Below are 25,949 nucleotides of genomic sequence, written 5' to 3'. Positions count from 1 at the left end.
ACAGCAGCCCTTGTTCTCCGCTGTGGCCACTGCAAGAGGGCGCCTCCCCGCACGTGCATATGGCGAGCTGTGAGTGTGCATGAGAAGAAGCATATTGTCCAGATCCTCTTACTTTCTACCATCTCTGGACCGCTCGCTGGCCTGCCACCTTGAACACTGCCATTTTGCTTTTGCTTGTGGCGAGATTAGCCCCGGCGGCTATACCCGTCGTCCGTCAGTCGCGACTTCACACCCCCACACTGCCCCATCCCATGAAACACACTCGACTGTCATTTCTGGGTTTCAACTTTACACACCTCTTTCCCAGCCCACCATGGACGACACTGCTGCCACCGACACTGCGGCCACCCCAGGCCACAGCCTGTCCCAATCTGTCTCGTTCATCCCCGTCCCCGTGAAGCGCAGCTCGGTGCAATCGGTACGCAGCTCAACTGGCCCTGGCTCGCCAGTGATGCGAGGCCATCGGCGACGCACCTCAGCCATGAGCGCTCGCAGCCATACAAGCGGAGACGAAGGTGAGAAGAACACACACTTTAAAGCCAAGGCAGAGCTAACCACACAGCAGGGAGCATACGCACTCCCCTCAGTGTGGCTTCTGGATACAGCCACAGACGAATGCAGGACAGCATCTCGGACGTTGGCTCGCCGCTCGTCGATAATGGGGCATTTGCCCATTTCGACGTTGACGCGTACGGGGCCGCCGAATTTGATGACATGGAACGAGGTGAGTACATGAGTGTGAAACCTGCTCGCACTGGCCTTGAACCCCAGGCTCCCCTTTCGCACCCGCCTGACACCTAAACAGTGCGCGCCATGACCTTGTCGACATTGAGCAAGCCGCAGCGACCTCGTGCTCTGCCCAACGCCCCTCGCCCCACGTCTCGCTCGTCTGGATCGTTTGACGTTCGTCGACGAACTGGAACCTCTGTCTCGTCGCCCGTCACGCCAATGTCTGCTGTTCCGCTGTCACTGCAAGAAACACCGTTGTCCCGCGCAGACAAGCGGATGAGCCTTTCGCGTACGTCACCTCCACCTCTACCGTCTCCCATACATTTCTCCCGCCCCGCTGCCGCTGCTGCTGCCGCCGCCGCCGCCGGCAATCGCTGACACTGTGGTAACAGGTATCCCTCGTTCAACTGTGACGCATGCCGTGTCTCAGTACAACTATGCCATCACACGAGCGGGCGGCGTCTCGCCGACGTTGTCTGAAGAGTACCTCGAAACATTAACGACCAACACCCCATCACGTCCCGACGGCGAAACCCCCCGCTCGCCCAACAGCCGCCGTCGCGCACCCACTACATCCAGGCCACATCCTACGTCCCCCACGACCGGCCGCCTGTCTCTCGGCGCGTCTGGGAAGAGCTCAAAGATGATTGACGCGCTCCAGACCGAGCTAGAACAAACAAAGGCACACCTCGACAGGGCGAAAGCCGAGGTCCGGGCCTGCCACCACGAGATAGGCACCGTACGTTTCCAACCCACAACCTTGGGATTGGGAAAACCACATGACACTCCCAGCTGACAGCAAACACAGCTCACTAGCCGGACCGAGGACTTGCGTGAGACCCGGGATCGCATGCGAACAGAGGCCGATGCGCTCAACAATGTCATCAACCGCAAGGAACGCATGGTCACGGGTGAGTCCTGCAACAACAAGGTGTGGTGCAGCAATGGTTTGCTGACGTCGTATGCAGATGTCCTTGCGCGTGCTCGCACTGCGGAGGCTACCGTCCAGCAGTACACCACTGAGCGGCAAGAGTTTGAGCAACGCTCCAAAGAGGTCGAGGCCGAGGCGCGCGAAAGGGTCGAAAAGGAGTTTATGGCCCGCGTCAAGGCAGAGGCAGAGGCAGAAGCTCTCCGTGACAGCGTACGCTCCCTCCGTGCAGTTTGGCAGCGTGAGGTCGAGGCATACCGCAACGAGGTCAGCCGCATGGCCGATCAGATGCGTGCGGAGCGTGAGACGGCGGGCGTCAAGCGCGACGAGGTGATGGCTTTGGTCAACAAGCAAACGTGGGTGTGTTTCTCCACCATAAGACTGACCCAGCAGGGACGAGCACAAGCATGTTGTCACCCTCGTGGACGAGGTCAATGCCAAGCACGCGGCTGCGTCGTCGCGGTTCGAGGCCGAGGTGCGCGACATGCGTGCCCAGGTGGACGCCCACGCCCAAGACGCCGACAACTCGCGCCGCATTGCTCGGTGAGTGGCTTAGCTTTGAACTTGACATTTGATTGGAAGCCATGCTGACAACTCCAGTGCTCTTGCACTCGAGCTTATAAAACTCCGTCGCGCCGCTGAGCAGTACGACCGCCCAGACCTGCACGCCGTCGTCCAACAGATTGCTGCCATGGGTACCGACCTCGACGATATCGGTGCTGGCATCGACGTTGCCAACGAGTCCACCGAGGTTGACGAGGGTCTGGTCTTGAGCACTGGCACGAGCAACCGCTCTGCTGCCGCTGCCTAAGGACATCCCTATATCGACCTCGACGGGATCGCGGGCTCACTCCTCAAGCACTCGCACTGGCTGTACCCCCCAGCCAGGCCGACAACCCTGCATTTTCAACCCACCACGCGCGCAGGCACGCGCGAACGCTGCGTCAAAGAACTCTCAAACACCGACTAACTCGAACGACCTGTCACGTAGAATGTACATGCCCCTATGCCCAGCGATGCTGTATGCAGTTTGTGTAGTACTAGTAGTTTAGTGGATCGTTTGCTCCATTGCCGGCGGCTGTGGATGCGGCGCCAGCACGGCCGCATCACGTGTCGTCAACCACACGCACGTACGTTCGACGGAGTGTGGCAGCCAGCGCAGCAGCACGTGCAGACTCATGACCATGGCATGTTGAGAGCCTCTCCCCCTCAATTTCAGGCCCTTCAGCAGTCAGCAGTTCACGGGTGGCGAGAGGGTGCACTATACTTGCTCAACCCTTGCCTTCGCCTAGCCCATTCTCCCCCTCACCTGCCCTTGCGTGCACTTTACTCAACACACACGCCATGTCCACGTCCGTGCCCCGCTGGCCACTCTGGCCCACCACCGCGTCCCCGCCCGTCGTCGTGCTCTCCGCGTCCGACTCGTGGGACCACGCCAGCCCGTGTACGTGCCACCACGCACCGGTACCGGTCCGAGCACTGCCGGCGGCGAATTCCCAGACGACACCACCCGTCAGCCAGACCACCAAGGCTCAACTCCAACCCCAGCCCCAGCCGCTCCACAACGCCAGCCGGCCCAACACACCCACCGCAAAGTCTCCTCTCCCGTTCGCCCAGGCCAGTTCCACCTCCAAGAAACCGTCCCCCCTCAGTATCGGCATCGCCATCCGGCGCGTCGACACGCCGCGCCCGCGCGACACGCACTGTGCAGTCGCGAGCCTCAAGTGGAAGGGCCAGCAGTGGATGCCGCGCGCGCCGTCGCCGCTCGTGCGCTGAGCGCGCCGGGGTGGCGCCGTGGGTAGGTGGGTGGCATTTTGGTTCCGCTCGACTCGATTGTGGATTCTGGAGATGTGGAGTGTGGATGGATGGGTTTCTGGCGGCCGCGAGGGCCAACATTGATAACAACAACAACATCACAACAAACAACCACAACAACCATGGCGGCAGAGGACGGTTCGGGCGCCGCGCTGGAGCGGTACATCAGCGACCAGATGGCGGGGCTGAGCCTCGCCGTCCCCGCCGACGATGTGAGTGGCCCGCCCGCCGCATGAAAGATCGGGCAAATTACATATTTCATTTCGCTGACCACACGCGGACGACCAGGTCGAGATGATGGCGCGCTTTGTGGAGGAAGACCTGGAGCGCGAGGATAAGGTCGAGGGCGTGAAGGGTATGCTGGAGGGTGTTGTCGAGGACGTGAGTGTGCTGTGCCGGGTGTAGGAGTGACAGTGTGCGCTACCTCTCTCCATACCTGACCCCGCTGACGCTGCTGGGCAGGGCGTGCTCCCGGACGCTGGCCTCGACGAGGCCCTCGATTCAATCATCGCGGAGTGGGAGCGCCTCAAGGCCGCAGACGACGCGGCCGCCGCCGCCGCCGCCGAAGCTGAGGCTGCCGCGCAGCCTGCCCCGCCCGTCAAGGTCGACGCCGCGGCCATCCTCGCCAGCATGACCGACGAGGAGCTCAAGGCAGCGCGCAAGGCCGCGCTGCTCCGGCAGTACGCGTACGTCGACGGCGGGCCCGAGCTGCAGATGCGCGACGGCGCGCCGCCAAAGGGCATGGCGGCGCTCGAGGCCGAGGAGAAGCGCAAGGCCGACGAGCGCCGGCGGCTCGTCGAGGAGGCTCTGAGGCTCGACGGCAAGAAGAAGAAGCACCGCAAGCAGGAGAGTGAGTGGGGCTGTGGCGCGTGTGGAGTGTGGTCGTGTAGTATGTGGTATGGGACAGGGAAGGCTGACACGCGGCTACCTACACCAGTCGACGACCCGCTCGAGTGGCAAAACCTCAACAAGGAAAAAGTCGCGGCGGCATCAGCCATGCAGCGCGACGCGGCCAAACGCGGCGCCCAGGACAAGAAGGAGCGCGACCGCGCGGCGCTCGACAAGCAGCGGTGAGTCGGACCCGTCTCCAGCTTGGTTGGCCGTGCCTAACTAAAGCTGATGGTTCCCTCAGTGCCGACCAGGCAAAGGCAAAGGCGGACAAGCAGAAGAAGGCTGCCAAGCAGGAACGCCGTGCGTGAACAGTGCTCGAGCACGACGTCTGCTGCTGCTGCTACTACCTCTTTGTTTTTTATGTTGCATTCTAGATTCCTCTTTTCTCACTCACGCAAATGCATAATCATCATCGTACAGTGTGTGCGGTATGTGGCGCGGGCCGTGGCCGTGGGCTCGTCCCAGGCCATGTCAAGGAAGTGTCTGTTGCACACATCGAAGCTCGTGAGAGGTATGGGTACAATTTGTCAGGCTATGGGTTCAAGAACGTCCAGACATATGTATACTGTCACTGTCAGCTACCGCGTGCAAACCGCGAAGCTGGACTCACCTGGCTATAAACTTGCCAAGCTGCTCCTCCCCCACCCTACATCGCCATCGAGTTGTTCCTGCTCGCAAAGTATCGCATCCGGTGCTCTTGCGCCTTTGCAATGCTGCACGCACGTAAGCACATGTGCCCCCACCAACACTCCAGCAACTCACCGCCACTCGCACCCTTCCTCAAACTCGCACCACTCGCAGCGCTTCGTGTCTGCCGGCCCGACACCCTGCGGTGCCCGCTCGCCCTTCCAGTAGCCCAGGACGGAACGCAGGTGGTCGGCGAGGTACACGCGGTCGTGAGAGAATGTAATGGTGCCGATGATACCGCCAGACTTTTCCGAAAGCTTCTTCTTGTCCTCCTTGTCCTTGTCCTTGTCCTTGTCCGTGTCCTCCTTGGGCTTGGATGGGGATTTGGGTGAGGGGGGCTCGGATGACGACTTGGCTTTCCCCTTGGACGGCGTCTGTGGTGGCTGCGACCCCGACGCGGCTTCCTGCGACAGGCGCAGGAGCGGTACTTCGACAACCGCCGGCTCGGGCTGGGTGCCCATTGACAGCTCGATGGCCCATGCCAGCTGGTCGTCTTCACGCTCACGCTCGCTGTCCGTGTCGCCGCTGAAACTTACGCGAGACGCCGGCCGGGCGCGTGTGGAGCGCGTGTTCAATGGCACTACCAGGCCGTCGCCGGAGGGTTCGCCCGGGGGTGTGTTGACCTGAAGGCTGAGCTGAAGGGCACGCTGAAGGTCGGCGTCTTCGGTGCCGCCGACTGTGGAGCTGTCGATGGGTGGTTCCACAGGGACAGTTTGGGAGCATGATGCTACCTCGGCCGCGTCAGACTGCTGTGCGGGTTCGTCGACAGGACTGCCGCTGAGCGATTGAGCTTCGGGCTCAGCAGTGGAGGCCACCACTTGGCCTTCATCGTCCACCTCGATGGGTTGCGCAGACTCCTCGAGACTCATCTTGATAGCGCGCTGCAGGTCGGCGTCCTCGGTGTCTGGTTGACTATGTGCGGTCCCACTTCCTGCGCCTCCAGCGACGTCCATGAGGCTACGCTGGATGGCGAGCTGCAGGTCGTCCACCAGCCCTGCCTTTGGCCCGTTCTCGGGTTCCGATTCCGTCCCACTGTCGGCTGGCACCTCGGCGTCAACCTCACGCCGCTTGCCCTTGCGGCGCTTTCGCCTGTCGCTGGCGCCCTTCTCGCGACGTTTCCCCGCTGCGCGGCGGTAGACCAGCTGGAGCGACTCGTCCGTGATACCGTCCCCAGCCTTGCCGCCGTGTGTTGGCGGCGTGCCGAGGCCAAGGGCGACAACGTATCGGTCCCAGACCGGCACAAATTCGGCCAAGGTACGCGCCTCTCCTGCTCCCCAGCGCAGGTCGTTGCCGATCACGACGAGGCGGGTGTCCAGCAGAAACTTTTCTGTAAACTGGGCGTTCTCGTCGAGACCGAGTCGCGCAAACAGGCTTGACAGCCCGGAAGCGTTGTCGGTCGGCAGGAGGGACGCAGGCGTGGTGCCTCCGTCCTCAGTGGCCGCCACGGGTTCGCTACGTGGGACGAGAAGCGCATCAAGGAGCTCCTTGTAGACCATGACTTGGAGGCGGCCGGACAGACTGTCCTTTTCCTGTGGGACAGTGGCATGGGCCCGGGTCTTGTTGTCGCTGACGCGCAGGCGGTGCGTGCGCGCCCGCGGCCCGCCAAAGTACTCTGCCAGCGACGACTGGCGCGTCGAGCGGGTACGAGCGGGCGACGAGTGCTTGGAGTCGGGGCCAGAGTCGATACCGTCCATGGCCACACGGGAGATTTCGTCCTGGATGTTAGCTGTCGCGTCGCATGAGCTCAAGCTACTCACGATGATGCCGAGCACGAACACGTCGTCGACGAACCCTGCAACGTGCATTTCGCGACACACGCCGAGAGTGAGGAGCGCCTCCAGCGAGGCCAGCATGTTTATGATCCTGGCAAGGTTAGAATCGTCCAAATTGGCTCACACCTTTACGTACCTCAGACCCCAGGCATCCTCGCGCGTCTCGGTCTTGACCACGACCGTCTCCGGGTGGATCTCCCTCTCGAGCCTCTTGTGGATCTTCTCTCCGCGACGCAGGATGCGCTCTTTACCCTCCACCTTGGCCTTGTCGACTGCAATCTCCGCTCCATGCTTGCTGGTGATGACGGTGGGCCGCTTGTCGACAGGAAGGAAGGGGAGCGTGCGGAGGCGACTGGAGGGGTGTGTGCGTTTTAGCAGCTCGTTACATGTGCGCTGTCTGTGTATCACAGCCACCACTCACTAGTCATACTGCACCTCACACCACACAGTGCCCACCAGGTCCGAGACGGAGAGGTAGTTGCCGCGCTTAAACTGCTCGAGCGGCGAGATGGCTACCGCGTCTTCAATGTCAACAACCGCCGCGTTCGTCTCGGCCTTGCGCAGTGCCTCCTCGAGCTCGTCGTCGTAAGGGATGTCCGAGCCAAAGTCGTCTTCACCATTGTCGTCTTCACCGCTGCCGGCGGTTTCCAAGTATGTCATGGTAGTGGGCCATGACGCGTTGCGTGGTGCGTGCTGATGGAGAATGGGCAAAGGGGTGGATGGGGTTGTTGTTGAATTTGGGTAGAGATCGGTCCAGTCAACCGAGTGTGATGTCACACCACCCTGGCGCGGCGGCAAAACGCGAGACCGCCTGGCACACCAACCTCCACTTTCGTGACACTGAGGCATATTTCGGACTGCACGGCTGCATTGAATGCACATCCATGGAAGCGCTTGAGACGCCAGCTGGGAACCGCTATGCACAGCAGTGGGTCTGTCGGGTGTAAATTCTCAGTGTAAGCTACATGCGTCTGGAAGTGGCCATGAGGAAGCCTGATAGATGGGTGTTGACAACGCCTCCAACGAGGCGTGCTGTCTCGCAATAGGTCCAGCCAGCCACTACTCGTCTTACCTCTTTTAACGGGGGCATTGCTTGTCAGTGAGAATAAACATGGCGCCTTTGTGTGACAATGGGGCGTGTGGTGGGAAGAAAAGGCAACATCCCACAGCTCTCTTCATTCGTTCAAGCTGTGCTCCGGTGATTGCAGTTTCTCAGTAAGGGGTGGGGGGGGGGGGGCATGGCGGCGGCTCTATAGACGTGGGAGCAAGTGTGGCTGTCGTGCTAGTCTCTCCAATAGCACACCACGTTTGCTAGCCATGTGCATCTGGAGAAGGGAGAACCGAGACAAGGCGACATGTCGCCGCCACCCAGTCCCGTCTACGTCCAGTCCTGAGCGGCTGAGCGAGGCGGCAGAGGCTGTCAAAGGCCCTCGGCGGCGTAGAGCTGGTCAGCCACGCAAATGGGATTGGCCTTTTGCTGTCCAATGACGAGTGGTAGTACGACGCATGCAGGTACGTGTAGGGCACATACCTTGAACGCCTTTTGAGAGATCACACACAAAAAAAATGAGCCGACATGAGTGTTGGCGGCTTGATCCAGTGGGAGGCTTAGTAGATCGAGTAAAGCAACATGGAGCTGTGGATTGCAGAAACCCGGTCGTCCACCGCGTGGTCCACTGCAAAGGGAACGTAGGGCACGCTCAGTTCCGCGAGCTTGTTGAATTGGTGGCGTGTGCGGGCGGCGTCTGCCGCTGGCGTCTGGATAAGCGAGCGGGTGGAATATTACGTTTCCGCTTCCATACTAATGGTCGCTTGTGGATATGGGTGAGAGCCCTCTTACTCGCATCCCAACGGCCCCCGCTGATTCTCTGTGCCCTATACCCTCTGTTATCTGTTTGCCACCGCCCGCCCGGCGCCATTCCCGGCGCCACTTCCGGGTGCTGCAAGCCGTAAAAAGCCCTTTCTCACCGCCTCCAATGTTCTACTCTGTGGCACAGGGTGTACAGTACCCACTGCCTCTCAGGGTCTCTCTGGGCTGTTCTTCCCTCGTACTCGTGTCGATCCCTCACGCGCGCACGTCACCATGCTAGACAAGACGTGGGCCGTGCATACCGTCGGGCCCGTATACGTACGTGGGCCCGAATGGGGGACGAGTGATATGAGCAGCACATGTGGGCCTCTGATCCGACATGGCCTTGGCCTGGCAAATTTCTTCAAACCACACACTGTGCAGAAAGAAAAACGCCCCATAGAGGCTTTTGCAGTTATTTTTGGGTCGCGGATGTGCGCCGCAGCTTACTCGGATGCAATCCAGCTTTGTCCAGTGGCACCAGTAGAACAGTAGCAGTGCGCCCGGTAGTGGTTTTTGCGGCACAGGCAGCGCCCAACCTGTCGAGACATGGCCCAGACGCCAGACACATGCCAGAGCGCCAGACATATGTGCAGAAACCGCCCTCCGAGCCTCCGAAACTGCGGGCGGCGATGGGTACCCTACATGTCAATTCATAAACAGGGGAATGGCCAACGTCCACCGCGTCCGCAAAAGGGGCACTCGTGTATGTGTGTGTGCGTGCTGCTGGCAATGTTGCTCTTTTTGTTGTAGGTATCACAAGGCTCTCAGGCCGCCCTCGTACATCTCTATAGCAATCCCTGACAAAGAGGGAAGCGATCTACAGTTCTAAATAGGGGTTCCGACCGACTCGGGTCTGGTTTTTGCGGAGACTGGTTTTTTGGCGCTGGCCCCAACGCCCATCAGGCCGCAGGGAAGCTGCAACGTGCGGACGTGCATGCACGCATGGAGATGTCGCGCTCTGCCAGCCCCTGGCAGCTCGACAGCTGCGGCGCTCGCGCAGTGCTCTCAAAAGACCCATCCAGTCGACGTTGTCGGCCATGCGGCCGCTGATTTCCGGTTTGTGGCGGAATGTGTGACCCGACTACAACGAGGCGACCGTCTGCTGGGCCTGCGCAAGACATGCCTGGATCTGCCAGCCGTTGCAGTTGGCCACGGTCAGGGGCTCGACGTTGCCTCCTTGGTTGGCGGCCAGCTGGCACTTGTCCATCTGGACGTAGCACGACTGGTTGATGGCGTCGATGGGGAAGTTGTACTGCTGGCCGCTCTGGTACCAGTAGTTTCCGATCTGGCAGACGGGGGGAGCGAGGATGCCAGCAATGCCCGGCGTGTACTTTTGGAGGTTCTCGCCGTAGGCACAGACACTGGCCGAGGAAGTCTCGGCCGGGGACGAGGTGGTTGTCGTGGGCGACACGGCGGCGGCGGCGCGCTTCCTCTGGTTGTTGTGGCGGCTCAGAGTCTCTTGGTCACATCCACCAGGTGGGCCTGTCTGTCAGCTTTTGGTTCAAGGTCGAAAACAGTTTTGTCAACTTACAACGAAGAACTGAACGGGGACGGGGGAGGGGGAGGCCCAGGCGGAAGGCCTCGGCGTTGGTGGAAGGAGCCGGAGCCACAGGCAAGGCCTGGCACAAAGAGGCAAGCAGGAGCGCGTTGATAAAGAAGAGGAGACGCATTGTTTGATTGTCTTTGGAGTGGGTGTCGTTGGGATGGTTTGTCAGTTTCTGTCAGAGCTCTGCCTTTTATACAGTTATTTCTGGCTGTCCTCCTGGTTGTCAGTCCTGCCGTCGTTAGTCATGCCACCCCGCTGGTGGTGGTGGTCGTCGTCGTCGTCGTCCGTTCCTCCCGGTTGTGCTTCACTTGGGTGCAGTCCGGCGTCTGAGACATTCCAACACCCTTGCCAGGCAGAGTCCTCTGCACTGTGTGCCTGTAGATCCAGCGTATGCCTCAGCAAGGGTCCCACTATTCGGCCCGTTCCAAGCCGGCCCGTTCGGGTGCCGTTGTGCACACCCTTTGTGTGGCGCTACCGCGGAGCGAGTTCTGGGTCGAGCTTGAATAAATTGAATCCCTCGACCACACCCTTATCATACCGTCATTCCCTGATCGGAACCCAAGTATACAGTTTTACGCACACGTTGTCGTCTGTAGAATCACAACTCCATCGAGAGGGAAGAGGAGAGTGCGTAGGCTCAACTGGGAGGGCGGAAGGACTGTGTCTAGGGAATTAGGAGGTGGTGAGCTCCGCTTCGAGGGCACAGAAGCAAGATGCAAAGGTGGGAGAAGACACGAGGTGCCAAAATAACACTGCCAGAAAGCAACTGGCCACTACTTGGCCATCTTTTTTGCTTGCGTTATCAGACCGCGAGCAAGTCTGAAACTCATCCGAGGCATGCCTCGCCGCAGTAGGACGCCTCACACAACTGCGTGTGCTCTGTGTGTGTGTGTATGTGTATGTAGGTATGCGGGACCCTCGTCCTTTTGTCGCCCATCGTGGACCCACCCTGCTCCGCGTGGTCGGCAACGGTGCACTCCCATTATCCGGGTCTCTCCCCCGTGGCGGGGGGCGCCGGCGTGGCCATGCAAACAATTCTAGGTGCACGCCGCGGCGACACCGCAAAAAACGCCAGTGCGCCAGTGCCGCTCGGTGTGCCGTCGGGTCTCGCATCACAACGAACCCTCAATAAGACCTTGCCCAACCCTCAATAAGACCGCCGGGCTCGGAGTCAGTCTGCGGCCTCGGTGTGAGTGAGCGGCCGCCTCGGCGGCCAGAACGTAATACGGGCCCGTGCGTGGGGATCACAATGGGGAAATCCTCAACTGTTCCGTTGGGACAATGAACAGCGACGCAGCGCGGAGCTGATGAAGGTATACTGTACCGTGGTGGCTGAGGAGGAAAGGTGTGAAAAAAAGGGAGAAAAAAAGGACAACCACGGACATGTGGTATTTCTCCGAGGAGGGTGGCAGGTGCGCGTGCTCAAACAGTCGGCCTCGTGGGGCCTGTACAGTGTTACACTCCCATGGTCGAAGCATGTCCCCAATCAATGCTTAGCAACACCGTGATTGAAGGGAAGGGGCGCGGGTGGACCTGCCTCACTCTCGCTCCCAAAAGGTTTGACGACGGGTCTGACGTTCTCCATTGCTCTGGCGCTCTCCATTGCCCCCGGTTCCAGTGGTTGGCATGGCACAGTGCTCCGGCGGGGGCGGGGGCTCAGGTTACTTTTCTATCCGTATCTCTTTTCGGGACGTTGCAGTCTAGCACTGCGGCCAGAGTCTCAGAGGCCAGAGGCCAGAGGATCGGAGCCGTCCTCTCAAACAGAAACCCGCCTCATTCCACCTGGTAATCCATTTTCGTACCTGTGCCCCATTTGCGACGCGTCGCCATGTTGCTCCAATTTCTCCGTGCCCACTATGTCGCCATGTCTGTAACGTGCGGTGGAGACATGTTTGCATGTGGGGGTTGTATGTTGCACCTCCTTCTCATGTGGCCATGTGGGTTGGTTGTACAGAGCATATATCACTAGTTGAAATACCTAATCCTGGTCCATCGGCTGGACCTCGCCCTCGCCGCCAGACTTGTTTCCGTCGTCCGTCGTCGCTGGTCTGGCGGCGAGGGCGAGGTCCAGCCGATGGACCAGGATTAGGTATTTCAACTAGTGATATGTCGTCTCCACCCGCCTCAACCCCGTCCGCCTCCGACTTTGCCTTGGCGGCAAGCACGAGGTAGTCGTCGCGGAGCATGAGGCCTTTGCCGTCAAGCTCCAGCTGGTACCACTCCTGCTCGTCCTCCTCGGGCTTGGCCGACCGAATTTCGACCCAGTACTTGATACGACTCTGTGGGTCCGAGTCGTCGTCCGCGAGAAGATTGGCAAACTTGCAGTCGAGAACGGAAAGGTCGCCACGGAGCTGAACGAAGGAGATACGCACAGGGTCGTCGTAAAATCCATTCTTTCCGTACTCCAGATACTCGGCCATGAAGCCGGCCGAGTATGCCAGGGCCATGATGAACTCGCGGACGGGGACGGGCCACACGGGGTCACGGTAGAGGCGGATCCTCTTGCCGCTGATGCTGCCGCATGCGTCGACGATGCCGCTGAGGAGGGCGAGGCGGGCCTCGCGCGAGTTGATAAGGTAGTTGGAGTGTGGAAGGTAGCGAAGGTGGCGGGCGAGTAACGCGACGGGGACGTCGTCGTCGTCGTCGCCCTCGTCCGAGTCGACCACGTCGACATCGTTGAGCTCACATGGGGTCGTCGACACGCTCGCCAACATTGAGATGGCAATGTGGTCGGGCGCGGGGGGGATGACCAGGTACTGGAAGCGCGGCTGACCAGCTTCCGCGTCGACGTGTTCGTCTTGGCGGGGGTCATCGGCGATATCGAAGTCGACATTGATAGAGGGGGCTGCGAACGAGGAGTCGCAGTTGACCGAGACGCCGGACAGGCGGCCATCAATGCCCTGGGACTCCTGTGCGGGGTCACCAATGACGGTCCGAGCAAGGGCTTGCCCGTGAACGAAAGATGAACACGGTACATGCGCTGGCGACCATAATGGACACCAGTGACTCGCCTTCCCGTGCCGTCAGGGCCGAGGAGATCGTCGTCAACCTTGACATCTTCAACATTGATAAGCCTGCCGTTGGCGAGGAGAAGCTGTGTTCCGGCACCGAAGCAATCGTTCGAGGACCTAATACGCGTTAGTCAACCGCCACATTCGAATGTTGCCTTGCCCTGCAAGCACAGTCCTCCGTGACAGAGCAGACTGGAGACAGGACATAGACGGAGAGAAGGTTGTATCGGGAGCCTCACTCACGCTTGGAGACAGTGGCTGGGGTGGGGGGCATGGGCAGCAGCGTGGTGCCAGCGGCTGGCGAGCAGGCGAAGGTGGCGGCGAAAGGTAGCGACGGAGGAAGGCCCTCCGGAGCGCACCTTGACGTAATTATCAATTGATGAGGGAGAGCCAGCGATATAGGAGGAGACGAGAGCGAAAGGGAGAAAGAGAGCCATCAGGATGACCACGCGAGTGACCATGCAAGAAACGACTGTCCCGATGAAGGGTAGCATTGTTGCTGGGGGGAAATGTGTGGGGGAGTGACGGTAGTGTTGTTGTTGTTGCTTGTCGTTGTTGACTGTTAGTGGGAGGTTGTGGAACGAAGCGAAGTTGGGGGGGGAGAGGAGAGGGAGAGGAGACAAGACTTTAAAGTGAAGCGGGTGAAGTGTGAGAAGCGTGAGAAGCATGCTTGTGCGTGGCCTCATGGCACCGTGACAGAAGTGGTGGATCAGTGGATCAGTGGAGCAGTGGAGTAGTGGAGCAGTGGAGCAGTGGAGCAGTGCGCCCTCCCCTGTACCCCTTGGTCCATGTGCAGTCACCTTGACACAGCGCACAGCTCAATCGCCTGCACAGCCCGTGAGGTTTGGCACGCGCTTTTATCGCTCCAGCTCAGGCCGCTCTGGTCGCTTCTCAGCGCACATAGCACGACGGGCGCAATTCTGCTACGTAGAGACCCTTTGCTTTGCAGTGTGTCATGCGCGTCCATCTCCGGTCGTTTCCATTGTTTCGCTTCTCAAGGTTGCTTCTTGATGAGCGATTCAGCAAGAACCTCGTAACCGAGCGACCAGACGAGGGGAGGGACTACGAGGTCTGACCGTTATGCCAAGGGGAAGGTCTGTGTCGGAGGTGTGTCGGAGACGGCGGCGCCAGAAGCACGCTCATGTTCGCGGCGGTGCAAGGTAAAGAGTGTAGAGGTCATGGTACATACGCTGGGTTGGAGGTGCGTACCACCTACACCCCCTTCCTCGACCCGTCCGACGACTTGAAGGCGGCGGCGCGTCGAATCGAGCTTGCCTGGGAGGACTTGTACACCGTGCGTGGACGTGCTGCTGGCCAGCCCAGCCCCTCGTGTGCATGGAATCTTGCGGATCTCGTTGGTGCGTTCACCGGTCTGACCCATGCACCTATGGGGCGTATCGCCATGAGGACTCGGCGACAGGAAGCGCTGTTGTCAAGTGGAGCTGCAGATGATACAAGACCGCGGGTATCCCTTCAGCACACACCGCTGATTGCTGAGGGTTGGCGACGTGGGAGCGCTTCTTCCAAAGACCGATCGACATAGGTGTGTAGGGTTGTTGGCGGCTGAACGGTTACCGGGAACCACACGCGAAATGCCATGCCTGTTCGGGCCTGTTCAGAGGATCAGAGCGCAGAGCCGCCCTCTCAACCAACCTATTTTCGTCAATTTTCCTTATTTACGCCGAGTTTACACATTGATGCGATTTCCCCGTTCCCACCATGTCGCCATATCTGTGACTGGTGCTGGAAGCGTAGGTGTGTATATGTCACTAATACATACATGTCACTAATACTGGTCGAGCGGCTGGACCTTGCGCCCTGGCCGTCAGACTTGGTTCCATTCTCATCTCCGTCTCCACCCGTTTCGACCCCGTCCGCCTTGGGTGAAAGCACATCGTGATCGTTGCGGAGAATCAGGAGTACCATCGAACTGGAGTTGGTGCCACTCCTGCTCGTCATTGTCGGGCTTGGCCGAGTGGATTTCGACCCCGTACTTGATGCGACTCTGTGGGTCCGAGTCGTCGTCCACGACAAGCCAGGAAGCTTGCAGTTGAGGGCGCAAATGTCGCCGCGGAGCTGGATGAAGGAAACACGCTTGGGGTCGTAGAATCGGTTCTTGCAGTAAAGCTCGCCGCGCTCGATTTGAGCAAGAGATCGAAACCCGGTCGCGGACGGAATCAGTTGATCAGTTGCGAAACCTGGGGGTTCTGGTACCCGGGCAGGGGGGGAAGGTGTGAGAGGGTGGTGGGGGTGAACTGCCCATCTGGACGGAGGGACTGCTGGGGGGGAGGTCGAAGCGCACCCAGGCATTGGAGAAGTGCGACAACAAGAGGGTCTTGTTGGCGTCCAGGAAGTTGGCGACACTGGTTTGGTCGACCTCGCCGTCATCGCGGCGGAGACAGTCACAGAGTGGAGAGGCGAGGGCGAGTCTCACGGTGTACGGCTCCACAGGGAGAGGGTTGTCGACCTCGGGGAAGTCGATGCCAAAACCACTCCTCAGCAGGCGCACCTTGCCAAGGGCCTTGGGGTCGAGCGACACAAGCTCGGGAGCGGGGACAAGCTCAGTGGGGTCATCGTGAACGATCCTGGGAAGACGCCATGGCAAACACGCTGGCATCCGAGTTGGGCAGGCCAGGACGGGCGCATCGTCAAAGGATCAAAGGTGAAGGGGCGTTCGCTGGAGTCGTGGCGGATGACAAGTCGAAGGTTGCCATTGCATGCCATAGTGAGGTCGTTGAGGGCGCTGTCGACAGGAATCGTCTTCACATGTTGGCCGATGGCCTCGAGGCAGCGCTCCTCCAAATCGTGGAGGGAGACAGCCCCTGCCACACGTGATGAGATGCAAAATCGGCGGGCTTGCGAGAATGCTTCCTCACGAGTGCTGCAGTAGATGGCGGGACACGTGGGGTGGCCGCTGGAGAAGGATGGGTCCCAGGTGAAAGTGGCGCAAGCAACTGTGGACTTGTTGCCGGGCAAGAAGGCCAAGAAAAACGGTGATTCGCAGACCGCGGACATGTTGTTGAGAGTGTTGCGGAACGCGGCAGCGACGCAGCCGGTGCGAGGAACGAGGACCGGCGTAGCCAAGGCGGCTAAGAAATCGTCAACGAAGTTGTCGTAGTGGGTGGTCTTCTTCTTGGTGCTGCCGGAGGCGAACGGGGTGGAGGGAGGCGACGGCAGGCGCTTTGGCCATAGCTTGCACGTCGTCTGCTCTATGTAGGGCAAACTGTGTAGTTGAACCAGTGATAGTGGTCAAGTTGGCACGCATGTATGCTGTATGTGTGCAGGGGGTCAGTGCACCTGGGTACTGTGACAGTGGTTGACTGGACCGCCGATCCCAATGTGGCGAAATGAGTGTGGCGGATCCAAAATCAACAATGCCATCACCCACTCGGACGTCTTCAACACCATGTTTTTCGTGTTCTGCTCGTCCCACGTCCATTCTGCTAGTCCCAGAGGCATGCAGAGAGGCCGAATAACAGTGTAAATGCAGCTGGGTTTGGTGTTCTACGCAACATATCTGCATATCCCACAGGAACATCTCCGGTGGAGATTGGACTAAATGAGACGATACGGAGGGGGAGGAGGAGGTTATGGATGACGAGGGGGTTCGCGAGACGCTTATCCCGAGCCGCCGCTGTAGACCTTGCCGAAGACGAGCTCCTGCATCTTGTCCTGAAAAGCGTCAGAAAAGATCCATGGGACTGGAGAACATCCAAAGAACTTACGTAGAGCGAGAGGACACCGGCACCGGCAACACCACGGAGGATGTTGGCGCCAGCACCCTTGAAGAGCGACTTGACACCCTCGGCGGCGACGATCTGCGAGGCAGCGTCGAACATCGACTTGTAGTGGACCTTGGCACCCGAGGTCATCATCATACGACGACGGATGGTGTCAAGGGGGTACGAAGCGAGACCGGCACCGGTGGTGACAGTCCAGCCGAGGAGGAACGAGGCAAGGAAGTTGCCCTCGAGGGGGCCGACGAGGACGACGGGCTTGATCGAGTCGTAGAGACCGAAGTAGAGACCACGGTAGACGATGATACCAACAACCGACGGGACGAAGCCACGGTAGAGACCGGCGATACCGTCCGAGGCGAGGGTCTTCTTGTAGACGTCGACCAGGCCGTTGAACTGACGCGAGCCACCCGACTTGGCGGACTTGTTGTCGTTGGCGAGACGGGTACGGGCGTAGTCGAGCGAGTAGACGAAGAGGAGCGACGAGGCACCGGCGGCACCACCCTAGGGGGTTGTTAGCGGGAAAACTCGGTTTTGGGTAGGGAAAAATTTCGGCTATCCGCCGGGGTGTGTGAAAAACGTACCGAGGCGATGTTACCGGCGAACCAGGTCCAGTAGCCCTCCGACTTCTTGAAGCCGAAGAGGGACTTGAAGTAGTCCTTGAAGGCGAAGTTGAGAGCCTGGGTGGGGAAGTAACGGATGACGTTGGCAGTGTTACCGCGCCAGAGCGAGACCATACCCTCCTCAGCGTAGGTGCGCTGGAAGCAGTCAACGATGCCCTTGTAGGGGGTAGCGAGACGGCCCTGCTTGATCCTGGAGGGAAAAAAGTCAGTGACAGCACCACTGCTTTTAAAAACAAAGCTACTCACATCTCGTCCTGGTTCTGGACGAGGAGCTTGACACGCTCGATGGGGGCGGCAGCGGTCTTAGCGACCGCGGCCGAGACACCTCCCATGAGGAAGTCGGTCATAAAGGCCTGGAAGTCCTTGGGCTTCTTAACGTCCGCCATTTTTACTACTAGAGGGACAAGGTTAGTGGATGATCCAACAAGAGATGAGGAGATGGGTAGATATGGGGTGTTGTGGAGCGGATTGGCGTGAGAAGCGGGCCCGCTGGCGCCATTCCACTATCTCCGATGGGGCCAACGTGGAGGACTCGATAGGAGAAAAAAAATTGTTCTCCCATGTTCGCGAGCGAGGTAGCGACGAGGGATGCGGATGTGGTGTGCAGGCGTGTTGCTGCAGTGTGCAGGAGGGGGGAGTGGGTGGGGTTGGCTGCCTGGATGCTTACCTTGAAAGAGTGGTGAAGGTTGGAGAAAGAGAGAAAAGCGAGCAAACGCTGATAGAAAAAGGACTGCGTGGGGGGCGGGGGCACCTGGGCGGGTTGGGCGAGGGGACGCTGTCGACGGCACGTCTGTGCCGAACGGACCAATCCAACGGCCTCGCGCGGGTGAAGCTTTTGCCCCCGCCATTTCGCCGGTCCGGTTTCCTCCGTCGCACCCCGCAAGACGGCCGCCAGACGGCATAAACGGCCCTCCCGTCCGACTGGCGCGTCCCCCCCCAAAGGGCCAAGAGAGGGTGGAAGGGAAAAAAGACACCAGACGGCCATATCGCGTGCTCTCTCGCCTAGATGCAGCAGCCAGCAGCACTCTCTGCGGTCGTCGTCGTCGTTGTCCTTGTGCACAGTCGGCTATCCGCCCCGTCGTGCCTTGTGGTGTGTCTCTCTTCCATGCTCTCTCTCTCCCTCTCTAATACCACCGGGCCCCCCTCGTTGCTTTTCGGGGGTCCACACTGTGGTGCTGCTGCCTTTTGACCACCCCTTGCTATTATCCACCTTGTCTCCGTGCGTGATCTCTTGCTTGAGCGATAGCATACACGCCGAGGAAAAACTCTGATTGATCTCACCTGCATGCACTACCAAAAACACACCCACCCGCGAGTGCGCACGCTGCCTTCAGCTGCATCTCCTGAAACGGTGACCTCTTGCCTCTATCAGGCGATCAGGCTGTAGCCGCATGGCGTGGCAGCGCGAGGCCGCTGTAAACCTGTCCCGCCAGATGGGGGAAAGCCAAGTGGCCAAGTGGTGACCGCTAAGGGCCCCCCCTCTCTGGCACCGGCAATGGCAGGCTGTTCCTCGAAATCCTCCCTGGCCCCACACCATCCTCTCTCTCTTATGCTCCGGTCCGCCGCGCGATCTGATCAGTAACAAATGATACTTTCTGGTCATGTCTTTCTCGCTACATACTTGCATAACATCGCCCGTATGTCACCTACACTGCCTCCTGGTCCTCTGAGGCATCTGAACCAACTGGCAGCTCGTACATTGACTGGCGCGAACGACGTGTACATATTTTGCCGTCCCGATCTCCTGTCCGGCCTGTCCCCCGCCACAGTAACCAGCCTTCCGCCCTGTCTTGCCCACTATTACTCGTTCGCACCCCGCTCGCACCCCACGCCACCAGGCATGCAACTGGAATGCAAAAGACACCGGGCACGCGACAAGATCGTTTGGTTAACAGGATCACGATAACTGGGAGCAAGCATGTCGCATATCACCGTCGCAGTCGCATGTCGCGCTCTCGCGTCTCGCGCCAGACATGTCCGATGGGCCATGCCTCGCGCGCTCTCGCTCCTCTGCACACCCAAACCTGACCCGACGTTGCTCGCGCCTCCTTGCCTTCCAGTTGCCGGCGGCATTGTTTGCCGAGTAGGGCCGTAACCCGACAGCCAGTAATCTGCTCGCCGATGGAGACAAAGGGCGAGCAGCACAGAACGGGAGCGAGACGAGCGTGCCGATGTGGTCAGCTCACCACTATCTGATCTGATCATCTACGTCGGTCGCCATCCGTCGTCCCAGTACGCAACATACGTGACGTAAGCTACATGGGTGCACCTCACCACATGCGGCATCGCTACTGCAGAGCTGCTCTCCAGGTGGTGCTGCAGCCGGACGCTATTACGCCATCGCCGCCCCAGGCGTGCGCCGGACTGGGTGTACGGGGCGGAGCGGTTCCATCATGGCTTGTGTTGTGCGTCTGACCGATAGCGGAGCTTTGATGGCAGGTGACGGCCATCCTGGGAGCGTACATATAGGCCGTGTGCGCCGTGTATGCAGTCCATCTCTCGTGGTTCGAGTATGCGGGTGCGCCATCCGCTATCGACGTCGGACTGCCCGTGACGGTCATGCCCATGTGGGGTTTCCTCGATCGACCCGCGTCAAGCTGCAGCTGCGCTCCACAGCTATATATACCAGCCGCACTACTGAGATCTGCCGAGGGACAGTTTGTACGACGCATGATTGATGATGTCTATGAAACCTGTTGTCTGCCATCATAACCACCATCCATCCCTCCATTTCAGCAAATCCCTCCACTGTGATCTACAGCGCGGGATCAAATCTGGTCAAAGTGTTTGGAAGTCTTCCTCTGCCTGTTGAATCCACTCATCTCCGGGCCGCCCGTCAAACCCACCAGCAGCACGTCCACACACTCTCCACCACCACTACCTCCCACCCACCTCCCAGCCGGCACATCGCCGTCGTCGGCATCATGGCTGCAGGCGTATGGGATGACTACAACGTGAGTATGCCCTCCCCAGTCGCTGCGCGCACGCGTTTGCCCGCCCCCCAAAACGGTGGCGACAGACATCCAAAGGTCAAAGGCGGACCTGGTCCCTCGCGCTCGTGAACGCGCGCTGCTTTCCCTTCCTCGCCTTCCTTCCCCCAGAGCATTGTCACTGATTGCATCTCCCCTTTAGAACTTTATCACTTCGTTCATTCCAAAGCAGACGATCCTCAAGCTCCGTCTCTTTGCCGACAAGTTGACGGTGCACTCGGGCATCAACCTCCACCTCAAGAGTCAGGAGCGCAAGAGTGACCTGGTGGACAAGTATGTCAACAGACCGCGCGCACACGCCTCTCGTTTCCCGTAGCTGACACACACTTTGCAGGATCCGCACCGCGTTCAACACGCTGAGGAAGAGCGACAACCAGCGCGCGTACCTCATCATCCGTCGCGAGTGCGAGCAGATTGCGGCCAACAACCCCCGCCATCGCGGGCTCGAGTTCATGCCGCCGCCGACGTTTGGCGGTGTGCCGTCTTCGTCCAACTTTACTGCGCCCTCCTCATCACGTCAACCTACATTAGCATACTCGCAGCCTCGCCCTGCGGGGACTAGCGGTTGGAACCAGGTGCAGGGAGTGGGAGCCACCAGCAACGCGTACAGCCATCCTCGTGAGTTGACAATCCCATCATTGCTCCTCAACTGACGGCCAGGCCAATACATCCTGCAAGACTGGAGGGAAAGCCCCATGTGGAAACCCATCAAGGCGCTGTCCCACATGGAGATGCTGCCAGGTGAGTACCCAGCTGCCCCTGATGGATTGCACGCTGACCCCCATCAGACATCCAGTCGTCGGAAAGCTCGAACACGAGGCGAGAGAAGAGGGTGCACTTCCAGCTGCCCAACGACGTGATTGAACTGCTCAAGAAGAGCAAGAGCGACCCACGAAGCCGACCTCAATACTCTATCCGTCTCTTCTGCGCGTCATCGGAATGGTTCAGGCCACAGGGCCTGGCCGCCCCCCCAGGCGCGCCGCCCGTGACCAACCGCTCCATCCCCATCGAGTACCCTTCCAGCCCCGACGTGTTACTCGACGACCAGGTCGTGCCGTTTAAAGAGCGTGGCCTGCGCGGAAAGGCCGGCAGTGCCCCACCGCTTGATATCGACAAGAGCCCGCGCGGGCTGGTCATGATGCCTGGCCGCATGGCGACGGTGACGATGAGCCACACCGGGCCCACACCCGTCAGCAAGAAGAAGGAGTTTTCAAAGGTGGGTCAAGGTGTGCGGCTGGTCGCTGACCTTGCAGAAATTCTGGTTCCAGCTTGTCGTGTGCGAAATGACGTCCATGGAAGACCTGTTAACGAGGCTCGAGGCTTTGCCACCGACCAACGCAGCTGCCGAGCGCGAGAAGCGTGAGTTGAGATCGCCCCTGCCTGCAACTGACATCCAGTGCGCAAGCTTGCAGCAGAAGACGACGACATCGAGGTTGGCAGCTCAGCCCTGTCGCTCAAGGACCCACTCTCTGGCATGCGCATCGCCAAGCCCATTCGCTCGATCAGGTGCGGCCACTTGCAGTGCTTTGACGCTCGCTGGTGGCTCGAGTCGAACAAGAGTCACCCCCAATGGCTCTGCCCGCACTGCAGCAAGGAGCTCAAGTTTGAAGAGGTCATCTGCGACGGCTACTTTTTAAGCATCCTCTCGGCTGTTCCCGACGACTACGACGAGGTGACGCTCGAGTCCAACGGCGACTGGCACACAGCCGACGGAAAGTATGGCACCGCCGAATGGGTCGCCAAGAATGCCGCGCCCAAGCCTGCTGCTACCGCCGCCGCCGCCGCCACGACGGTCAGCCTCAAGCGCAGCCGCTCGCCGTCCATGCAGGGTACACCCGACAAGGGCAAGCGCCGCGCGATCGAGATTCTGTCCGACTCGGACGACGACGACATGCCCATCCTCGCCCAGCCCAACGGCCACCACGCCAACGGCGGCGTCTCGCAGCCGTCGTCGTTCCGCGCCTCGAGCTCGGCGCAGCCCCAAGCCGCCCCGGCCGTCATTGACCTCACGCTGTCCGACTCGGACGACGACGAAGACGAAAGCGACGGTCTCGTCCCCCAGCGGAATTTTCAGCGGCCGGGCGTAGAATCTTCGAGTCACGGCGTCGCAGGCTCGACAGCTCCGCGTCCGGCTAGCACGGCTTTGGGCAGCGATGTGTGGGACTCCATCCCCTTTTCGTCTGTGCGCGACCTCGATGACGAAGAGTGGGGTGACTTTTTCAACGCCAGGCAGGCCAACGGCAACGTCAACGGCAACGGCAGTGGGCACTAGGCAGGCAGACCACCGAGTGTCCTTTTTTTTTTCCTTTTAGCTGCGCCCTTCAATTCTCCCCACTTCTTTTTCGGGTCTCAAACGCAACACCCTCACCAGACAGAGATAATTGTACATTGTTTGTTTATTTCTCTCTCTCTCTCTCTCTCTTTTTTCGCTTCAACTCTCCCCTTCCGCCACATTGTACCTTCCACCATAGTCCATGCATCGCATCCTGTCGCTGTCGTGTGGGCCGCTCTAGCATGCGGGCGAGGCTGGGGTCAGTTTTACACCGTACACTTGAAAACTCACACAGGGGGATCTTGACGGTCGCTGCCAGTCCGCCGAGCGAGGTCTCCTTGTCTGCTGGGTCAGCCTGCGTTCCATGACTTATGGGACCCACAGTGTGAGTGCATGTCCATCGCCGTTGTGCGACACGCCTCGATCGCCTCGTCCAGGGACACGGTGTGCTCGCCGCTCCCGGCCATGGCGAGCTGCGCGGCCGTGACGGCCTTTACGGCGCCGAGGCTGTTGCGCTCGATACACGGGACCTGGACCAGGCCGCCGAGGGGGTCGCATGTGAGCCCCAGGTTGTGCTCGATGCCAATCTCTGCCGCTTGGAGGATGACGCTGGGCTCGGCGCCGAGGATGGCGGCCAGGCCCGCGGCGGCCATGCTGCACGCGACGCCCACTTCGGCCATGCACCCGCCCTCGGCGGCGGAGATGGTCGCGCCGCGCTTGAAGAGCATGCCGACCGCCGACGCCGTGAGGAGGAACGTCATGGTGTCGCGGCGCACGTCGGTCGAGATGAACTCGGTCGCGTACTTGAGCGTGGCGGGGATGACGCCCGCGGCGCCGTTGGTCGGGGCCGTGACGACGCGGCCGCCGCTGGCGTTGACCTCGTTGACGGCAATGGCCATGCAGGACAGGTACTCGATGCCGGGGAACACGGGGCGCGTGTGGCGCGGCACGAGCTTGAGCGGGTGGTCGGCGCGGCCGATGGGCAGCTGGCTGCCTGCCGACTCGAGCGCGGTGCCCCCCTCGGACGATGACGGGCCAGAGTGGGGTACGGGGACAGACGGGTAGAAGCCCTGCTGCAGGCGGCGGTACAGACCCGGTGCGCGGCGGCGCACTTCGAGCCCACCGGGCAGGCGGGGCTCGGTGCTCGTCACGCCCGTGCGGATACACGAGTCCATGACGTCCCACAGCCGCGTGAGGCCCGCCTCAATCTCGGCGTCGGTGCGGAACGCACGCTCGTTCTCCCACACCACCTGCGCAATCGTGAGGTTGTGCTCCTTGCAGATGGTGTACAGCTCCTCGGCCGTCGCAAAGAGGTACGGCGGCACGCCGCCGTGCGGCTTGGTCTCGTGGGCCACGTCCGGTGCTGCGCCGCCCTCGCTGCGGCTGACGCTGCTGCTGCTGCTGCTGTCGCCGCTCAACGCATCGGCAATGGCCGGCACCGTCTTGTCCTTGTCCTTGTGCTGCTGCGTGTCGGCGTTCTGGTAGTCGCGGCGCGACGGCGTGGCGTCGCTCGGCTTAATGTCGCGATAGTACATGTTCTCGTTGGCCGTCTGCGTCTCGTTGTTGACAACAAACCCGCCGCCAACGCTAAAGTACTGGTTGGTCGCGAGCATGTTTCCTTCCTTGTCAAACACGGTGAACACCAGACCGTTAGGGTGGGCCGGCAGGGGGTTGAGGTGCCATGTCTGCAGAGTTAATGCAGCTCCTGTAACTCTCAAAACTCACCAGGTCACGGTCAACGTTGAACTTGACGCGCTGGTGGTCGCCGCCGTCGAGGCCCAGGTCGATCTGGCCCACAGCCCGCACCTCTTCCAGCACGCGTCCCAGCCTGCCCACCTCGACCGTCTCGGGGTCCTCGGCCATCAGGCCCAGGAGGACGGCGTGTGGCGTCATGTGGCCCATACCCGTCGCCGCAAGCGAGCCGTGCAGCGACACCTTCAAGGTGTGGATGTGCGGGTGCATGGCCTTTGGGAGGGAGTAGGTGAAGATCTTGCCGGCGCTGAGTGGGTCGTGTCCTTAGCACAAACGCTCTTGCTGTGTTGCTCCACTCACCGCATAGGACCGACAGTGTGGCTCGAGCTGGGTCCGATACCGATACTGAACAGGTCAAACGTCGAGATGACAGCGTGTTCTGCGCGCGGTCGCTCGGCCCCAGGACGCTGTGATGGAGGCAGCTGGGAGACGTCGAGGGCCGGCATGGGAGGCTGGGCGCCAACGAGGTCGGAAAAGTGTCGGCGTGCCGACACAGCAGTGCGCGCTGCCGCTGAGGTGGGAGACTGGGTCACTGATGGGAGGACAAGCGGCCGGGCAGCACGAGCCATGTGCTGCGCGCGAGAGACTGCCTGGAGAGGAGGTTAGCTGGGAGCTCTCTCACTGATGGCGCGGTGGGCGGGGCTCTCACTCACCCTCGAGCCGAGACGTGCTGGACGGAACATGACGAGCAGAGGTGAATGGTGCGAGGGGAAGAGGATACCAGAAACGATCACAAGGGGGCTACATGTATACTGGCTGGGGCTGGCTGGGGCTGGGGCTGATGAGGGGGGTTGCGGTCGCGCGCTTGGGAGAGAGTGTTGGCCACAACGGGACAGGCATGGCCAATTCCTTTGTTTTTCCAATGAATGGGGCTCCAAACGACCCAGGTGGTCCGGCCCGGAAAACCGCCTGTAGGCTGTGGTCGGTGTTATCTCTCGGCCACCCCAGGCACATTATTTACTCTGACGGACAGCCGCTATACCCAATCCTGCAGGCGGTGACGGTCAGTGCGATCAGTGCTGGGCAAGCACCAGATAACAGTCGGCGCCCGCGCGTGTTGGTTCGAGTCAACACGCGCAGAGATAGAGGCTGGAAACACCGGAAACACACACTATACACTGTTTGACTCGAGTAAACAGCATGCTCCTGTTGACGTCTCGGCGGTGCACAGATAGCTGCCACGGTGTCTATACCGCGTGGGGATTCCAACAGCGCGCCGCCCATGCAAAACCCCGGCGACCTACACGCCGACCGTTTCCAATGCCGTTTCCCTGCTCTCCCTGGATTCCCAACCCTCGTAATTTCCCACAACACATCGTCCCCTCTCTCACATCAGCAAACCTA

General features: G+C 60.3%; 10 protein-coding genes across 10 annotated transcripts; 4 read left to right on the top strand and 6 right to left on the bottom strand.

The window, feature by feature from the left end:
• Positions 1–313: 313 nt before the first annotated feature.
• EHS24_001177 (uncharacterized protein) lies at positions 314–2,468 on the top strand (the record flags this gene model as incomplete). Its single annotated transcript, XM_028616979.1, has 8 exons — positions 314–515; positions 566–724; positions 806–1,018; positions 1,122–1,468; positions 1,538–1,640; positions 1,698–2,013; positions 2,051–2,200; positions 2,258–2,468. The coding sequence occupies 8 exons, from the start codon at positions 314–316 to the stop codon at positions 2,466–2,468; spliced, it is 1,701 nt and encodes a 566-aa protein (XP_028474286.1).
• Positions 2,469–3,001: 533 nt separating this feature from the next.
• EHS24_001176 (uncharacterized protein) lies at positions 3,002–3,433 on the top strand (the record flags this gene model as incomplete). Its single annotated transcript, XM_028616978.1, has 1 exon — positions 3,002–3,433. The coding sequence occupies one exon, from the start codon at positions 3,002–3,004 to the stop codon at positions 3,431–3,433; it is 432 nt and encodes a 143-aa protein (XP_028474285.1).
• Positions 3,434–3,594: 161 nt separating this feature from the next.
• Positions 3,595–4,671, top strand: EHS24_001175 (uncharacterized protein; the record flags this gene model as incomplete). The annotated part of the gene is made up of 5 exons (XM_028616977.1): positions 3,595–3,684; positions 3,761–3,853; positions 3,935–4,322; positions 4,410–4,542; positions 4,605–4,671. 5 exons carry the CDS (start codon positions 3,595–3,597, stop codon positions 4,669–4,671), a joined length of 771 nt encoding a protein of 256 aa, XP_028474284.1.
• A 338-nt stretch (positions 4,672–5,009) lies between these two features.
• EHS24_001174 (uncharacterized protein) lies at positions 5,010–7,482 on the bottom strand (the record flags this gene model as incomplete). Its single annotated transcript, XM_028616976.1, has 5 exons — positions 5,010–5,076; positions 5,126–6,765; positions 6,808–6,913; positions 6,959–7,174; positions 7,244–7,482. The coding sequence occupies 5 exons, from the start codon at positions 7,480–7,482 to the stop codon at positions 5,010–5,012; spliced, it is 2,268 nt and encodes a 755-aa protein (XP_028474283.1).
• A 2,273-nt stretch (positions 7,483–9,755) lies between these two features.
• On the bottom strand, positions 9,756–10,344 carry EHS24_001173 (uncharacterized protein; the record flags this gene model as incomplete). The annotated part of the gene is made up of 2 exons (XM_028616975.1): positions 9,756–10,156; positions 10,206–10,344. 2 exons carry the CDS (start codon positions 10,342–10,344, stop codon positions 9,756–9,758), a joined length of 540 nt encoding a protein of 179 aa, XP_028474282.1.
• Positions 10,345–12,198: 1,854 nt separating this feature from the next.
• EHS24_001172 (uncharacterized protein) lies at positions 12,199–13,505 on the bottom strand (the record flags this gene model as incomplete). Its single annotated transcript, XM_028616974.1, has 4 exons — positions 12,199–12,318; positions 12,350–13,129; positions 13,189–13,348; positions 13,471–13,505. The coding sequence occupies 4 exons, from the start codon at positions 13,503–13,505 to the stop codon at positions 12,199–12,201; spliced, it is 1,095 nt and encodes a 364-aa protein (XP_028474281.1).
• Positions 13,506–14,309: 804 nt separating this feature from the next.
• Positions 14,310–16,690, bottom strand: EHS24_001171 (uncharacterized protein; the record flags this gene model as incomplete). The annotated part of the gene is made up of 6 exons (XM_028616973.1): positions 14,310–14,657; positions 14,716–14,794; positions 15,012–15,438; positions 15,488–15,816; positions 15,870–16,454; positions 16,620–16,690. The coding sequence occupies 6 exons, from the start codon at positions 16,688–16,690 to the stop codon at positions 14,310–14,312; spliced, it is 1,839 nt and encodes a 612-aa protein (XP_028474280.1).
• Positions 16,691–16,849: 159 nt separating this feature from the next.
• EHS24_001170 (uncharacterized protein) lies at positions 16,850–17,977 on the bottom strand (the record flags this gene model as incomplete). The annotated part of the gene is made up of 4 exons (XM_028616972.1): positions 16,850–16,903; positions 16,957–17,472; positions 17,553–17,781; positions 17,838–17,977. 4 exons carry the CDS (start codon positions 17,975–17,977, stop codon positions 16,850–16,852), a joined length of 939 nt encoding a protein of 312 aa, XP_028474279.1.
• Positions 17,978–20,515: 2,538 nt separating this feature from the next.
• Positions 20,516–22,853, top strand: SIZ1 (SUMO ligase siz1; the record flags this gene model as incomplete). The annotated part of the gene is made up of 7 exons (XM_028616971.1): positions 20,516–20,545; positions 20,724–20,854; positions 20,916–21,199; positions 21,242–21,322; positions 21,370–21,797; positions 21,835–21,940; positions 21,979–22,853. 7 exons carry the CDS (start codon positions 20,516–20,518, stop codon positions 22,851–22,853), a joined length of 1,935 nt encoding a protein of 644 aa, XP_028474278.1.
• Positions 22,854–23,090: 237 nt separating this feature from the next.
• On the bottom strand, positions 23,091–25,288 carry EHS24_001168 (uncharacterized protein; the record flags this gene model as incomplete). Its single annotated transcript, XM_028616970.1, has 6 exons — positions 23,091–23,107; positions 23,145–23,195; positions 23,236–24,538; positions 24,579–24,852; positions 24,906–25,195; positions 25,259–25,288. 6 exons carry the CDS (start codon positions 25,286–25,288, stop codon positions 23,091–23,093), a joined length of 1,965 nt encoding a protein of 654 aa, XP_028474277.1.
• Between the last annotated feature and the right edge of the window lie 661 nt (positions 25,289–25,949).

Source organism: Apiotrichum porosum, assembly GCF_003942205.1.
Source record: "Apiotrichum porosum strain DSM 27194 chromosome Unknown scaffold_10, whole genome shotgun sequence".
Taxonomy (NCBI): Eukaryota; Fungi; Basidiomycota; class Tremellomycetes; order Trichosporonales; family Trichosporonaceae; genus Apiotrichum; species Apiotrichum porosum.
This window is presented reverse-complemented; position numbering and strand designations above follow the sequence as displayed.